Genomic DNA, 17916 nt, shown 5'->3' with positions numbered 1-17916 from the left:
ATTGTGATAAAATACTTTTGTTTATATAGGATACATTCTTCGTGACATATCAGATAAATCCAGATTAGTGTAGTGGTTGAATGTTTAAAGAATTCATCAGGAAAAGCTTTGAATTCATCAAATTTTTATAAAGGAAACCTTCGTGATGTTCGAGTTATTTAAAATTTAGTTACTTTTCAACTAGAAGTACGTTCTCTAGACACACATTTTGCATAATACTGAAATTTTCGATCCTTTGTCACAATGACTAACGAAAATTTGCAGACAATGTTAGAGACTAACATTGTCTGCAAATTACAAAGTCAACAATTATATCTTATCTACGATCTTAAGTGAGAAATTTAGATGTGAAAAAAATAAAATCCTGGTCTGCTGCTTAATTGTAGTAATTAAAAATCCTTCTTGTTTACAAGTCTTTTTTAAAAGAAAAACCTTTAGTGATATAGGATCTTTATGTAATAAGAAACCCAACAATAATAATATTTTAATCATAACAAAAACCAAATATTCTAGAACAATTTATACAAATCACAATAAATAATATGTAATGCTAGTGGTATTTTTTATTGTAGTTGACGTTTCTACAGTGTGTATAAAAAGTGTTTAAACGTGAGGACACAATAAGTCACAAAATAATCATGTAAGAATTTTATTTTTATTTGAAAATGTCTATCTCAAACACTTGTTTAGACACATGTGATTCAATACATGTATATAAAATAGATATTATAGAACAAATATGATAACTTAGGTTAATTCGTTACAAATATTAAAAGCAGTGTTTTAAAAATCACCACAGATACATGACTATGGTAATCTATATTTACAGTGGTGGCAAATTATAACCAGTATAATATGATGAAGCAATTTTTTTTTGACATTTGTAAATTCACAAAAAGTCATCGCACCAATCCGAAAGACACTGATAGCAATCCGAGGCCTGTTTGCTGTTGGAGCCGCAGATGTCTTTCATCCAGTCGATAAACAGTTCTTTATTCTTCTTCAAAACTAAAAATTGTCCTAACACCACGTGAGCCTTTATTAACAAAAATGTTTATTTAGTATAGTAAAATGATGTTATATAATTATTTAACATTTTAAATAAAAATTAACTTAAAAATAAACTCAAAACAGAATAAAATGTATTTAAATTTGATATATAAACACACCTTTATCCAGCAGAATTTATTGTTCTTAATATTTTCAATTAAATCCATAGTCATCATCAGATAATTTATTTGGAAAAAATAAGATAACAAGCAATTATTTGTGGAACAAACACCTTCAAACTGGCATACACAAAGGAACATTGATAATGTCTCAGTCATCATATTACCATATGCTAATTTGGAAGTAAAATTCCATCTCACAAACTATAACTTGTTAATTTTTTCAAATAAATTAAATATTTCAAAGTAGAGCATTGCTTTAATGATTAATGTTGAACAGTAATTAATAAATCACATTTTAAAAAATACAAAAATATCTAACTTTAACAAATTATTTAATTAAACAGTCAAAATTCAAACTACCATATGTTAAGAAAGTTTAATTGTAAAGTATATGATAATACATTTTCATCATAAATTGTAATCAGTCTGCACAGTATAGATTATCTATATTTTTAATTGTTTAAGTAATACTTGGCTTCTTTTAACAGCTTCATTTTGTCCCAGTTTACTATATACATTCTTCAGAACAAATGAGGCTAAATTTAATAAATTGGAAAGTCATGCTCTAATCAAACTATATTATCCCTTATTTTCAGTTTTTTTGATAGGTACTATAGAAACACCAAGTTCTTCTTCACATTTTTTGTATCTAAATCAAGCAAATCTCACAATTTCAGATTCTTAAAACAATTCTTCCATATTTAACAAGAAAGTTAATTATTTGTTTTAGTCAAAGATTAAAAATTTTTCAAATTATGATATTAACAATTAAGTATTAGTTTATTAAAAGCTTTTGTGTCAACAAAGCAGAGAGCACACGACGCCCCCATACATGCTTGATGGTGTATATAAGTCTGCATCAGGTCAAACAAGAAGATTCGAACTAAGACAGTTTGAATCTTCTTGTTAAACCCAATGCAGACCTATAAAAAGGGGCCAAAAACTTTCATTTAAAGAAATTAGTGTTGCTGAAAATAGAATTTAAGGTGTTGTTTAAGCTATATTAGTTTTGCTTATAAAGAAGTGTTTTTGTCATGATTCACAGATGATACTGTGGATCATAACAAATTCAATTTGCACAATCTAAGTAAAAATAATTATTTGTGCTAAATTTACTGCCGTTTTGAGTTTTAAAAATTGATTTTTCAGTCTAGACATTCATCTGATTCTTCTTTCCTTGAAAAAGTTCACAATTGTACATTTAGGAAAACCTGGCTTGAATGAATGAATTCAAAGCATGACAATAATGATATTTGTTTGACACATTGCATCATTGGCCAAACCTCATTTAGTATTAAAGCTGTAATTGCTGGTATCTCACTTGATGCCTAATCTGTCAACAAAGCAGAGAGCATGCGACTTCTCATATACGAGGCAATGGCTTATATAGGTCTGCATGGGTTAATTAAAGATGTAAATTTCTGTAGACAATTGATGCAATTTTCAAAGGAATATCAAAGTAAATATGCACATAATCTAATTCTGCATGATACAGTTCTAATATTTAACAAATTTATTGTCATTGATATATCAAACTAATTTAATGTCTAGTTGTTTATAATGCATAACTACGATAAAATGTTTGTATCCTTTATCAATGAAAAGAATTTTAGTTTCAATGTCTTGAAATTTGATTTCACATAACTAACTCGTACTTTTTTGTAAGATTATATTTTCCGAATAATGAAACTACACAGTGTCATTCGTTGATTACCTACTGTTTCATATATTTTTTGTTATATCTTCAGACATATATGCATGGTTTAACATTTCAAGATAGAATAAAAAAACCTTGAGACACCTGGCATTAACAGATAGCACAGATGTGTAAATTCTCACAAAAACATCAATACAACAACTGGATCATTAGTGTGCCTAACATTTAAGTTGAAAAATTAAATTATTGTTATTGTAACTGTAAAAATGTTATAAAGTATTATTAAAATGTAAAGGAGTTAACAGTATAGCTTTATATAGTTTAAAATGTACTTAAGAATTATGTAACAGACTACACTGAAGCTGGGATTTCTCAAATATCATTTTAAAAAATAAATTTAGATTTATGATTTAAAGTAGCATATTTAATAAATTGTAAAATGATGAGAGAATAGCAATAGCATGGCAAAATATAATATCTTCAAAAACAATTCCAAAAAAGTATTTTAAATTTTGATACTACTTGATTTACATATATTTTGTTTTCAAAATTTTATTTATAAATTCATTGAATTATTATTTTCATTATAACTTATAGTTGGATAGTCTCAAAGCAGGGAATATAATAGTACTAATCATGTACTGTACTTTCAGGTTGTGAAATAATTTTCATTCAAACAAGTCAAATGGCTTACACATTAACGTGTCAAAAGATGCAAATTTATTCTATTGCTATTTTTTATTCTAAAATCCTATAAGTTGAATTATTATGTTAGAAATAAACAATACTTAACAGTATGACTAATTTATTATAAATCTTTATTTAAAACTACACCAAACAAGAAACTGATGACATAATTGCTTTTATCAACTAGTGGATTAAGAGTTTTCAATGTAGCTGCAACATCAAAACATACACGGAGATATTTATTAAGTAAAGCACAGTAATAGAATTTCAATAGTATAATTTTGACACCAGTTTAAGAAAAACTGTTGTTTACACCTAATTGATATTATTGCTGGCAATATATTAATGGCAAGTTTAATTTATGCCAAATACAATCCCAGTAAGATTTCATATTCTAAAATTTTTACCATTTTCTCTTTCTCAAAAGGCAAATCTGGTAACACTGATTACCCGTTCTGATGATCTGTGTTACTGTTATTTCTTACCACAGTTTCAGGTTTCATGTCACATGCTGCACAGAATTCATTTAATCTTGCATAATCTTAAGTGACAATGCAAAATAGCTTTATTCTTTACTTTTGGCAAACAAAATGAAACTTTATAATGCTTGATTGTTTAAATTATGATTATAATCATTACTTAAAATAACAAATTACTTATTACACGTTAAATAATCTTCTTAAAAATCAGAAATCATGATAAATTTCCATTCTGATTACTGAAAGATACTTTATACTTCCAATTCTCAGTACTAATTCCAATCAATCATGCAACTCAAACTGATTATAAAGTAATAAATATACTCTCTACTTAATACAAATAATTTATAGTGGTTAAGTAATTTAAAATATACTCTCTACTTAATACAAATAATTTATAGTGCAATTATATGTATTATAATAATTTATAATACATATAATTGCAAAAATAAGTTAAAATACATTTCTATTTTAGCTTCATCTTTAAAAAATGAATTTAAAAATCTTTTGTAACAATTATGCAAGCTGAAATTTTCTTTTTTTATAATAAAATCTTAATGGTTTTTCAAAAAAATAGATCTTAAGAGAAACAATTATTTCAAAGCAATTAGTTAAGTTGAATAAAATTAAAAATTTCAATAAGACCAATTTATTGTCATAAAAAAAAAGTTTACCAAGTCATTCCATAATAATAATAATAATAATAATAATAATAATTCCTGTTTATTAATTTTTCTAATCCACACATTACTTTGTTTTATCACTGATGAGGTAATCTTGCTGAAAGTATTCATCATGAAATTTTGGTCCATTTTCTAATTGCTTTAAAATAACTGTTCTAATATCTAATATTAATTACTTAATATACAAATAGCAAAACATTTTATTCATATCTCATAGCATTTGTCATTTTAATTCATTTATTTAAATATTTATTTTCATGATTAACATTAATGAAATCATGAATAGTTTAAATAGTTTTTAATCTATTTTATTATTTTATTTAACATCCAATTTCAGCATCTCTAATTATTCTGTTCTATTAATGTACACCAATCTAATTTATTAATGTAATATCAAAAAAAGGGGGGAATTATTTATATATACTTCTTTTAAAACAAATACAATTCAGTAGACAAAGCATTTTACTAGCACAGAATCAGATTCACTTATTTTCGGGTTATGCTGTCTTCGATTTGAAGATTAAGCCATGCATGATCTTTTTTAAATTTGTCTTTTATAGATCAATATACAAACTTGATTTACTCACCTACATGTAAGATGTGTTTTGAGCTATATGCTCCTCTTCAGTTGCCTTTAACATAATTAAAATTTATTTACAACATTTAAAAACTGCTTTAAAAATCATAAAATTATACATTTACATTTATCTTAATATCAGACAGATATTAAAAATTAAAATTGTAAATTTTAAAAATAGTAATGTAACAAAGGATTTTTTGGTCATGACATCTCTTATATTCAATTAAAGAAAGGCATCATGCTGGATTTACTATACAATATATATCAAAACAATTTTTTAGTTTAAAATACTTCCTTTACATAATTTTCATATATGTTAAAATTTATGACATTCTGTAATATCATACATCAGCCCCATTATTTACAACACAAATCCTCATTGGCAATATGACTGCATGATTTGTGTTCAAACTTTTATTGGCACTGTTATAGTGTTGTGGCAATGCCTTTTTGTATTTTTTGACATTAGGTTAATTACTGGTAATCAGAGTTACTCTGACAGTGTTCATTCTTATTTAATGTTAATTATAGAATTATTGCACCAAACACATTGTCATTTTAGGAAAATTTAACATTCCTCTTTTTTTACAGTTCTTAATTATTAATTTATTATTTTTAACAATATTGTTTAAAACATTTGTCACAATTTACCCCATTATTTTGGGTATCTTTGTGACTATGTTTATTGCATAAATCTGTATTGAACCATGTTGTCAATGGTGATGTCTAGTCTTGCTGTGCAGACTACAGCTATGAATCAGCTGAGCTGAAAGGTTGTACGTCAGATGAAGAGAGATGTGAAAGTTGACACATGGTTTTACTTCTTTCAGCTGTTTTTATATTAATTTTATCATTTTACTTTTTTTTTACAGATTTTATTACTGTGATCAATGTGTCAATTCTCATTTCTTTCATCTGACATATGAGTCAGTCTGAGCAGGAAGGGCCTGTCTACCCTTTTGTTGCACAACCCTATAGTAGAAGAGTAAAGGGGAAAACAAAAAGTCGCTCATTAGAAATAATAACTTTTATTATCTCAAAACAATTTTGAATCCTTCAATACAGACTAAATCTTACTTTTATTACTACCAGAAATATAAAACTTATTGACAATGTAATATTGAATTATAAAATCTTGTTAAGAATAAGAGCAATAAAAAAATGAAGACAGCAAATCAGCCATTTCTTGTCTTTCTTCAGGCCATTCCCAATATTTTCCAACAGATTCTATTGCATGCACAAAAGTGCATACACAAACCATTTCTTTCCCTTCTGTTATAATTCCATTAGTGGTACTCTTCTAAAATTACAATTACATGATTACCAATTTTTTTGGTCTACTAAATTAAATCGCCATTATAAAAGACTTTTTATTTTGCTGTCTGCATCTCAATTCTGTAATTTTACTCCCTATGCTCTCATCAGAATCTTTGCATACTGTCACAAATTAACCCCACAATCCACAAAATTTATTTCTATAGCTTACACAAGTGAAACCAATTAATAAAAATTAATTGTATTTATAGATTATAAATGAGAATATTACTTTAACTTAAAATATTTGTAACAACTGTTTTTGTTTCACTACTCTCCTTGATAGTAACACTACTTGATTGCTTGGTTATCACAAGAAACACCAATAATGGAAAGCATCATGTCCTAAATCAGGGGTGGCAAATCTGTGATATGTAAGGAGAAATCATCTGTCTTTTCTGATCATCTTTTCAGTTTATCTTCTGATCACACTTTTTTCAATCAGCTTTTTTTACATTTAGAGTGTCGTTTATCCGAAAGCCAGTTATCCAAAATGTTGGTTAACCGAAAGCATTCCAGTCGGCAAATTTAAATTTTCGCTAGTGCTGTGGCACTGCAATCTTTGGCTATATCTTGGGCTACTCCAATATTTTTTTGGTTGGTGTGTGTTTTAGTTGGCAGCACTGTCACTTTTGTGTGGTGTTTTTCTGAGGACTGTGTGTAGTGCTGAATCGTACATTTTTGATACTAGATTAACTTCTGAAGTATAATTTTTTTTTGTTTTTATATATTTCAATATATTTATTTTGTTTGTAAAAAAGAAAGAAATAATTTTTAATGATACAATAGCCATGATTATTATTTTAAAAAGTTTACGTTAGGCTTAACATCGAAAAAAATTCAATGCAAAGTGACACGCAACGGAGAAAAATTTCAACATGGGATAGGTTAATATATTTTTCCATACATAATTGGTTATCCAAAAAATAAGTTATCTGAACAACCTCAGTCCCCAATTGATTCAGATAAACAATGCTCTACTGTATTCTAAATAAAGTACATTCATTGAATAATGATATTTAAACAAATTAAAAGTCTGAAAACTTTGGCATGTATAAACATCTTTAAAGCTAAGTACGCTTACAATATGGCATGCAAGCTCAAAAAGGTTTGCCATCCCAGTCCTATACTTTTCAGCTTTAATCAGGTAAATCACAGTAAAAGCTGTCAGTATCTTACTCACAAATTTTGAAATAGATATAAACCTCCTATATTCAAAATAAATCCTAGTGATGTCTCAAAGTTTCTCCTATAGTCATGAAGTAACCCCAGTTTACAATATCTATTTTTATTCCATTTTCATTGATATTAAAACTAGCATTTTCATTTTCAGTATATGTAATATCTCCCTTAAACTTCTGACAGTAAATATCTGTTTTGTGTGCTTAAAATAAAAACTTTTCATTATATTACTTTATAAAACTCAAATTGTAAGTAATTAAGAAGTGTGTGTTGAGTTCAATATATGTATATACATACTTATAATTTTCTGGCATTTTAAAGAAATTTCTTAAATGTTGTGAATCAATTTATAATTATATGTTAAAGGCACCTGTTAGGTGTGTAAAGAAGTCAATAAAAAGATATTTAATGAAACATGTTTATTTTCAGACAACACTTAAAATTTTCACTGACTATATCAACCAATATCCAAAAATAATACACTCCATCTATATATACTTTGTACGTAAGAAAATGCAGATTATAAAGTCATTCAATTATAGAATTAATAAATTTATAATCATTACATTTTTAGTTATCAAATGACAATCATCCCTTTTGATTTGAAAAATAAAATTCAACAATATGAACAATTTGATTTTATCTGAAAGAGTGTGTTCTCTTAGCCACTCCTTGCAAATGTATTCATTTCTGCAGTTAAACTTTCTTACTCTTCTCAAATTTCTATCATATTTACATAGATATTTATGGAATATTTGAAGGATATGAAATAATTTAAGGGATATCATAATTACATACTTATAAGGATGTTATAATTATGCAAAAAAGTTGCTATAGTGAATGTTTATTCTGTTTTAAGTTATGAATAATGTTAATTTTGTGGCATTGTTTTTTCTAATTCAAACTTATGAATCAATTGTTAGAATTAAATTTTTAACTTTCACAGAAAACTTTCAATACAAGAATAATCATCAGAGCATCAATTCAAACAAAAAAAAAAATTCAACAAATATTAAAGCATTTTCGGAATTTATCATTATCATTCAATTTTTAATGACTGAAACTTGGATCTTTATAATATAGCAAAATATTTCATGATCACTAAAACAGCAAAATTAAATATCATATTTTTCCTTTACATTCAAAACCTTATAACAAATTCCTTTTTTTATTTAAATGAGAAAATTGCTATGGAGATTTTTATATTGCAGATAGAAAGATCCACCTTTTCTGATTAGAAAAAGCAATTCAGGACTTTCCTTTTACATACTGATGTCATAATTAAAAATCTGAATAATTTATTCTCTATGGCAACTTTCTTGCCAACAAAAGATTTAATATAGAAGTAATTTTGTTTTACTCCTCTTAAATAATAGTAACTAATGAGATTCTTAAAACTAATTATGTTTTTGTATAATAAAAATTTTATGTTATGTCAAAAATGTTATGAAACAAATTTTCTACAGATAATTCAAAAATTATAATTAACAGAAATAATGATATTTACCTTATCAAAACCTTTTGCTTCCAATCTTTTACCTAACACTTCACCAATTCCGGCTAAATCTTGGACCGGTTTATCTCCCATTGGCTCAGTAACAAAGTTTTTGTGTTTTTGCGATGTTGAAGACATTTTTGACTCTGAAAATTTAATGAACACACAAATTAACAAAAAAAAATTTACATTTTAAAGTATTAATAATATAATTATATTAAATTTTATTACTTNTACTTTAAATTATTTTTTATATATAAAAATTTAAGCCATAAATATTTGATATTAAAAATTTTATGTATTAGCATATTAACACAAATGCTTAGTAAATATTTTATTATAAAATTATGTAAAAGTTTGTGATCAGACACTTAAATAAACTTATCAAATGGAGTTTTATAACTTGACTTATAAAAAAAAATGTATAGTTCTTTCATCAGTACGTCTCCTTTTGTGGCAGTATAATACCAAATGAAAAATTTAATCAATGTTACAGATATAGAGAAGTTAACGAGGTAAGTGGAGATGAGAAACCATAATGATAAATGGAGTAAAAGCATGACTGAATGGCAATCCAGAGATAGAAAAAGACGGGAAGATTAGAACACAATGGAGAGAGATCTATGCACATGCTGGGAAACAGTTGGGAACGTTTATGTTAAGCAATAGATATGAAAAGGCTGATGATGACATTATTATGCAACCTCTACAATCCTTTCCAATAAATTTTATAACAGTATCCATTGTATGTTTTTTGTTCATTTCTCTATAGAATTTTAAATTATTGATTTCTAAAAAAATGAATGATTTGAGTTCTTGATGAATTAGATCCATAATGATGACTCATGACAGACTTTCCTTGAAGATAACAGAGTGGATTAAAAAGCTTCAGTTCTAGCAGTTACCTATAAGGAAAGATCTGTTAAGTACATTTATAATGACAAAAGTATATTAACTTAAATAAAATGTATTTTTAAGACAATTTCTTGGACATTTTTAATGAAGATGTGATGCACCAAACTGTTTATTCTAAATAATTCATTCAAACTCAGTCATTGTGTCAAATAATGCACTCTACAAATTTACAAATCTTAAGGCAACTCTGTACTATGTCACATGTTACATGACAAGAAGCTAATATTTTATTACTTCCATTTGCTTATCCTGAATATCCTAAAAACAAACTAAGATTCCTATAATCAATAGATTGTAATACAAAAATATTTGTCTTTCCTACTTTAGTCTTAAATATCATATCTCAGTTTTAAAATATGTTTAGTCAGCTAATGTATCAAGCAAAATTATAAAGCATCATCATCTTCAATGATATGCATTTTTAAAATTTTGTTTAGATAACAAATATAGACAAGTACAAAAAATTAGGAGTTAAAAGTAATATTTTTATTATCCTGCAATAGATTTAAAGTATTTTACAAAACTTCTTAAACCAATACTATAAAATGGAATTTCTCCCTCCTGTAATGCTACTGAAAAAATTGTAGACCTATAAATTCCCACTGGTCCATTCATCTTTCTTTAATCTAGAGAATGGAGTTAGATAGATGAAAGACAAGACAAGATACGGAAACTTTAGGGGCAGGAGACCCCGATTAACTATATACTGTGTTTCCCCGAAAATAAGACCTAGCAGAGGTTTTGCTGAATTGCTAAATATAAGGCCTCCCCCAAAAGTAAGACCTAGCAAAGATTTTTTACTTGTAACGGTCATCGACAGATGGTTGAAAGTGGCCGTTGGCTTTTTGAAAGTACAGCCACTGATTGGCCAGCAGACAATCATGCCACACGGCATAATTTGCATAAGACTATGGCTTGGAAATCAGATTTGTATAACGTTATGGCTGGTGATCGCTAATTGGTCAGCCGGGAATCACGCCACATCACATTTGCATAGTGCTATGGTTCAGTAAGCACTAATTGGTCATTGAGCCCAATGTCTATGCTATGAAAAGGTTAAGTTGAAGCGAGAATGGGAAGTCCACTCCAGCACGGGAACTTTGTAAGTTCACTTCATTTTTATTTAAGTTCAGTTCGACGACCGGATATACGTCACTCTCGTCTAAGTTCGAGTTGGGAATTTTTTTGTTCAACAATAAATGTGAATTCTTCTCCGTGGAAAATAAGACATCCCCTGAAAATAAGACCTAGCACATCTTTGAGAGCAAAAATTATTATAAGACACTGTCTTATTTTCAGGGAAACACGGTATGAACTTCCAATGCAAACTGGAAGTCACATTATTTTAATTCAAAAATTTTCCCAACAGGTGAGAGAGATGACAGGCACAACTCTATTGTTAAAGGAAAAGTACAATGTACAGGGACAAGTCACTACTGTATATTTACTCGCTTATAAGATGATCTCACATATAGGACGAAGTGTGACTTTAATGTTCAAAATAAATAAAATTAGATTTATTTAATTTTATTTTGTTTAATCACAAATAAAATATTATCAAATGCACATATTAAGCCAATTTAGGCTGATTTCATGTTTAAAGAGTTAAACTTTTTTTTAATATAGTCTAAGATAACATTTGTTACTTTGAATGACCTGCTTATCATTTTATCTTTTTCTCTTAATTTTTCAAAAAAGTTCACTCCTGCTGACTACAAGCCGACGTCCTGTGAAACAAAAAACGCATATATCAAAATCCGCACGTTTTCCCGCACAAATATCTGTTAGACATAATTATAAAACCTTCAAAAATTCAGGAAAAATTAAATTAAAATGTAGAAAGACATATGAAAAAAGATGCAGAAGTTTTAAGGTTCTACTTATTTAAAATAAAGTGTAAAAATACCTTGGGTTTGCAATTGTTTTATTTAAAATCTCACCATTGACTATTATTAATAAAATATACTTATTAAAACACTGTACATATCTTGGAGATTACTATTCTTCTGAACATTGGATAAAAATGCTCAAAACAGACAGCGAAACAACTATTCAAAACAAGTCAGAACACGACGCTAACATTATGATTCCAAGATAAAACCGATGCTTTTCTTTTGTTGCTTATCAATGCCAAGGGGCATATTTTAAAAATTATCAATAGAAATTGACTCACTGGAATGTTGTTTGTTAATTCATAAATATGTAACAGTCATCATCAGTTATGCATTTTTTGACTTTTGTTGTCCTAGAATCATCTCATGATCCAGTGTGAGGTGTTACAATTTTCACACACAAACTTATTTGAATTCAGTAGAGTAAAAACAATTACTTTGTTTATAATTATTAATTTAATTGAAAATAATATAGTCTTTAAATGTCTAACAATACCATTACTAGTGAAGATTTACATTTTAAATTAATTAAAAACAATAATTTGATTTAAAGATAGACAATTACATCATCTTACACCAAGATTAATAATTAGAATTCATTTTGAAATTTAATTTACATTGTATATTTCCATTGTCAGCTTTAATATATAAAATTCCAAATAAAAATTATACTACTAGTAAACTCTTATTTTTGAAATATTTTAAAGTGCAAGTTCAAAATAAATTTTTTTCTTAAAATTTTCAGGTTTAATAAGAAAAATTAACTTCATTTTTTATGAATTCAGACAACTTCACAAGAAACAATTTCACAAAGACTGAAGATAAAGGTAAAAGTACCTAAAACATTAATGACAATTGAATCTTATTAAGTAAATAATTTTTTATATAATGATTGGTTTTAAAAAATAGAAGTGTTTATATCATGGGATTTTACAAAAGTATATTGGTAGTTTAATGGGTAGAGAAAATTGATTACATATAATAAGTAGGTATGAAAGGGTATTGTGTATTTATTCATGTATTTTGTAGTTTTAACTTTGATTTTATTTATAGCTAAACACAGTCAGCACTAAAATGTTTATCCAAAATGCATTTGTAAGAGAGTCGTAATAAAGTTATCCTGGTTGTGGGCTGTCTATATAAAATTGATTTAACAATGCTTTTATTTTCACCAGTCATACGAAATAGTGTTTTAAATTTTTCACTGATAATGAATTTTTTCTAAATAGATCAATATATAACAAATATAAGCCTACAATAATTATCTGTAATGTTGGCATATCATCAAAATAAAAACTAAGATAAAAAATACATTGAGACAATGTATCAGCTGTCTAAAATCACCAAATTAATAAGAAACTGAGCACAACTATTACAAAATGCTTTATTTAATCACTAGGTTTTAAAATTCAAAACAAAATAAGCTTTGAATTCTTAAAATAACACACTATATTTAGATACTACCGTTCAAAAGAAAAATGACTTCATAACTCTAAGTGGCATTAACAATAGCATTTTTAACTTTGTACTATTTGATAAAGCAGATAAAATGCAAAAACCTGTTTAAAATAATTTAAAAGTAATGTCAAGAATAGTTTATAAACAGTTATTTGCAATAGAATTGTCAGTCCTTATAGTAAATTTAGATCTCTTGAAAGTTCACCAATATAAAAATGTGTGTGTGGTGTTTTTTTTTAAACTGATGGTACTCAGAGACATCTGTAGAGCAATCTAATACTACGTTCGCACACAATCCACGACTCACTTCGATCTTGATTTACCTACAATCTGGATTGTGAATGTCACTAGTTGAATGTTGTGCTGTTCGCACAGGCAGTCCGCTCGAGAAGAACCTGGCTATTACACGTGATCATAAAACTGACTTAACTATGCGGTAAGTCGCAAACACCAACAAACAAAATGGAAGTTTTGGTTAGAAATAAATACTTTTTCTTGCCATACATCTAATAACAGACAGATGTCATCGTCCCTCCAGATGTCTTTTATTTCTCTGTCGATAGCCCGACAAGTGTTCCGCAGCCATCTTGTATTTTCTCATGCGCGTGTGATTGTGGGATCTCTCTTATGACTGGATCTAGTTTCGAGAACTCTCTCCAGTCTATCGCAATTGAAACGGTCAAGAGCATTCACACCATGGAACAGTCTCCAACCTTAGTCACAATCTAGATCGAAATGCTCGGTGCAAATGGGGTATAACAGCCAGACTTTTGCCAAATTTGGTAGAGTGACTAAAGATGACATGGGAAAAAATTCTGCAAAGAAAAATAGTAGTACCCAAATTTGCTGGCAGGGTGGATTTGGCGCTGCTGTAGCGAAACAGCTAAGAATTTGCATAACGCGCTGGTAACACCTCAAAATCCAAATTCACAATGACGTGGTCAACAGCAGAGCCACCTAATTTGAACTTAAAAGACAAGGACAAAAGTCCGAAGCACATTCAAGACGTCAGCAGAGTTCAACATGCATCTTTTGTTACCTCAGTGTGCGTTGCTGTGAAACTTTATCATCTTAACCAATTGAGTGCACGAGGAACTCTATCAATTAATGCATTGAAATACTTGATAAAGAAATTTGAAGAGACAGGATCCTTAGCAGTTCGGCCTGATAGAGGGCAGAAATTGGTGTCTGCATAGACAGTTAGTGATGTTGCGACTGCACTCATTGAAGACTCACAGGGGACCGTTGCTGGTAGTAGCAGTACCCGGGGAGTAGTACGACAATTGGAAATGATGCCTTTGACGGTATGGCAAGTTCTGTGAAAAGTTCTCAAGTTCTATCCATACAAGATAAGCTGCCTGTAAGAATTAAAACCAAACAACCATGCTACCCAGTTGACATTTCTTGCCAGGATGGAGGTGGACGATGCTTGGCTATGGACAATTCTCTAGGGAGATGAGGCCCATTTTTACCTAAATGGGAACGTAAACACTCAAAATTGCTGCATTTGGGCACACCCCCAGGAGGTTGTGCAAATCCCATTGCATTCACCAAAACTCACTGTTTGATGTGGCTTTACAGCAGATTTCATCATTGGACCATTCTTTTTTGAGAACATCACTCAAACAGGACCACAGATCTGTACTGTTACTAAGAAAAGATATCACAATATGCTGACTAATTTTGTCATTTCACAACTTCAGCAATGACAATGCCTGGATGAGACAATCTTTATGCAGGATGGAGTACCACCACACATTGGTCTCATGGTGTGGAATGTGTTGCACCAGCACTTCACTGAAGAAGGGGGCATCATTCGCTTTTTTCCACTTGCATGGCCGCCTCACTCTCTGGATCTAACCCCACGTGACTTTTTCCTCTGGGGTTGCTTAAAGTCCAAAGTCTACCTTGGTGGTGTCCCCAACTTGATGACCTTGAAGGACAACATTTCTCGAACTGTGATGAACATTCCTGTGAACTTGTTACGTTCGGCCGTAGAGAACATGGTGTTCAGGATGCAATGTGTTGTCCAGCAGGACAGTGGTCACATTGAAGGAGGGAGAAGGTTATTTTCTGATTAGTTAAACTTTAATTATTGCACTGAAACCTCTGTCTGATTATTCATTCGTGTGTTTGTTAATTGCAGCTGGGTTTTATGCAAATTCTTAGCCATTTCGCTACAACAGTGACAAATCCATCCCTACCGGCAAATTTAGGTACTATTTTTTTTTCTTCGCAGAATCTCTCCCATTTCGTCCTTAGTCACTATCCCAAATTTGGCGACAGTCTGGCTGTTAGATTGCTCTACAGATGTCTCTGAGTACCATCAGTTTACAAAAAACACCCTGTATATCATACAAACACACCTTTCATACATATCTGGTGTTAATTTGGCACTTGTGCTGATTGGGGGTACGGCTATTTGAGAGGTTTTCTTCCATAAAATTAACCAAATCTAGAGTAATTTCACTCAAATATTTCCAAAACACGTATAATTTGTTGGAAATGATCGACATAAAATATGCTATGAGCAAAAAATTGTCGGAATACCTATTGAGTGTACCCCTTTGGAGACGCCATTGCTTAAGCTTGTTTTCGTTGCAGAACGTCATATCGGACGGCAGACGCATACGAAGCATGTCACGTGACATTTGTCGGTGCTATTCGGTCACGCGACTAATTGTCTCTGACGTATTTCCTGATAACTTACTCTTTTTGCGACAAATTCGTTGAACTTAATCACATTATTAATAGAAATATTACCAAAACTTCATTCCATTCTAAATATGGATTAAAATCAACATATAATAATGCAATAAATAACTAATAATTCTGCTCTACTTTTAAATGGCCTAATCTCTCATGTAAACAAAATTGTATATTTATTTACATCAAGACATTAGACATCTTATGTTGCATCTGATTAATATTTATCATGATAGAATTATTGTCGTTAGCGAGTGGTTTTTTCTTTGTTGCTTCATATAGTCAATAATAATAATAATAAGTCATTTCTAATTACAATAAAAATCGTATAGTATATTATAATCTATCACGTGATGTCTCTAAAGTTCAGCGAATTCTTCGCAAAAAGAGTAAGTTATCAGGAACACATCAGATATGAGTAGTCACGTGACACGCTTCATATGCGTCCGCCGTCCGATATGACGCTCCGCAGCAAAAACAAGCTTAAGCAATGGCGTCTTCAAACGGGGTACACTCGATAAGTATTCCGACAATTTTTTGTTCATAGCATATTTTATATTGATCATTTCCAACAAATTATACGTGTTTTGGAAATATTCGAGTGAAATTACTCTAGATTTGGTTAATTTTATGGAAGAAAACCTCTCAAATAGCCGTACCCCCAATCAGCACAAGTGCTGTTAATTTTACACACTGAACCAATCTGCATGTAAAATTAACGCCAGAAACGTACGAAAGGTGCATTTGTACAATTTTATTCAAGAAATTCCAGCTTTTATAAGATAACTTGTGTTGTTAAGGCTTTATTATAATTTATATGTTCTCACTTTATCTCACAACCCTTGATTTATTTGTTTAATTTAATTCTTGTTATATTTTGAACTTAGCAACTGTTATTTACTTTTCCCTCAATTGTATGATTGAAAAATCAATAAACCATAACATATTCTGACATCACACATCTTGTAAAGTCACGTGTTGTCATTTAAACACTAGATTTTTTAACACACAACTTTCTATTGTCATCAATAACCATAAACACTTAATAAATAAAGTGATGATACATCTAAAAACTGGAATTAATTGAATAAATATAATTAAATTCCTCGGTAGCATTAATACGAGAAGATATTTCTGCAACTGAAATATTTATACGTTTGTTCCAATTCAAACTTCTTTTGTCATTAGCCCTAACGTCAGTGTTGGACTCTTTACAATTTAATTAAAGAATTGGGTGTATAAAACATAAATAAATGTGAAATTAATCAATATATATTTATATACGTACGGTTAAGCGAGTAAAGTAGTGCAAAAGCGCAATTTCCAACTTGAAAGAAAAAAATGAGGCAAACTTACAGAATACAAACGATTCAAAATTCAATAGCCCCCTCGCGGATGAAATTTTATAAAAATTTTATGAGGAAATTTAGTTACGTATTCTNATTAACATTAATGAAATCATGAATAGTTTAAATAGTTTTTAATCTATTTTATTATTTTATTTAACATCCAATTTCAGCATCTCTAATTATTCTGTTCTATTAATGTACACCAATCTAATTTATTAATGTAATATCAAAAAAAGGGGGGAATTATTTATATATACTTCTTTTAAAACAAATACAATTCAGTAGACAAAGCATTTTACTAGCACAGAATCAGATTCACTTATTTTCGGGTTATGCTGTCTTCGATT

The 17916-nt window shown here is 29.1% G+C and overlaps 1 protein-coding gene across 2 annotated transcripts; it reads right to left on the bottom strand.

Moving 5' to 3' along the window:
* Positions 1 to 642: 642 nt before the first annotated feature.
* Positions 643 to 17618, bottom strand: LOC111632116 (barrier-to-autointegration factor-like). 2 transcript variants are annotated; one of them, XM_023376487.1, is made up of 3 exons: positions 17577 to 17618; positions 9262 to 9395; positions 643 to 1036 (listed from the first exon to the last, which is right to left on the bottom strand). In XM_023376487.1, the coding sequence occupies exons 2-3, from the start codon at positions 9385 to 9387 to the stop codon at positions 890 to 892; spliced, it is 273 nt and encodes a 90-aa protein (XP_023232255.1). In that variant the 5' UTR covers positions 9388 to 9395; positions 17577 to 17618; the 3' UTR covers positions 643 to 889. The 2 variants fall into 2 exon arrangements, with proteins under 2 accessions (XP_023232255.1, XP_023232256.1); XM_023376488.1 differs by lacking the exon at positions 17577 to 17618 and adding an exon at positions 17509 to 17518.
* Between the last annotated feature and the right edge of the window lie 298 nt (positions 17619 to 17916).

Source organism: Centruroides sculpturatus, unplaced genomic scaffold (genome assembly GCF_000671375.1).
Source record: "Centruroides sculpturatus isolate CEXI.00-Female unplaced genomic scaffold, Cexi_2.0 scaffold849, whole genome shotgun sequence".
Classification (NCBI taxonomy): Eukaryota; Metazoa; Arthropoda; class Arachnida; order Scorpiones; family Buthidae; genus Centruroides; species Centruroides sculpturatus.
Note: the sequence above shows the minus strand (reverse complement) of the source record. Positions and strands in the feature narration are given on the sequence as shown.

Coding starts and splice junctions, on each gene's coding strand:
- LOC111632116 (XM_023376487.1), bottom strand. CDS start 9,387: ATGTCTTCAACATCGCAAAAACACAAAAACTTTGTTACTGAGCCAATG. Junction 1,037..9,261: donor AAGCAAAAGGTTTTGATAAG/GTAAATATCATT, acceptor TTGTTAATAAAG/GCTCACGTGGTGTTAGGACA.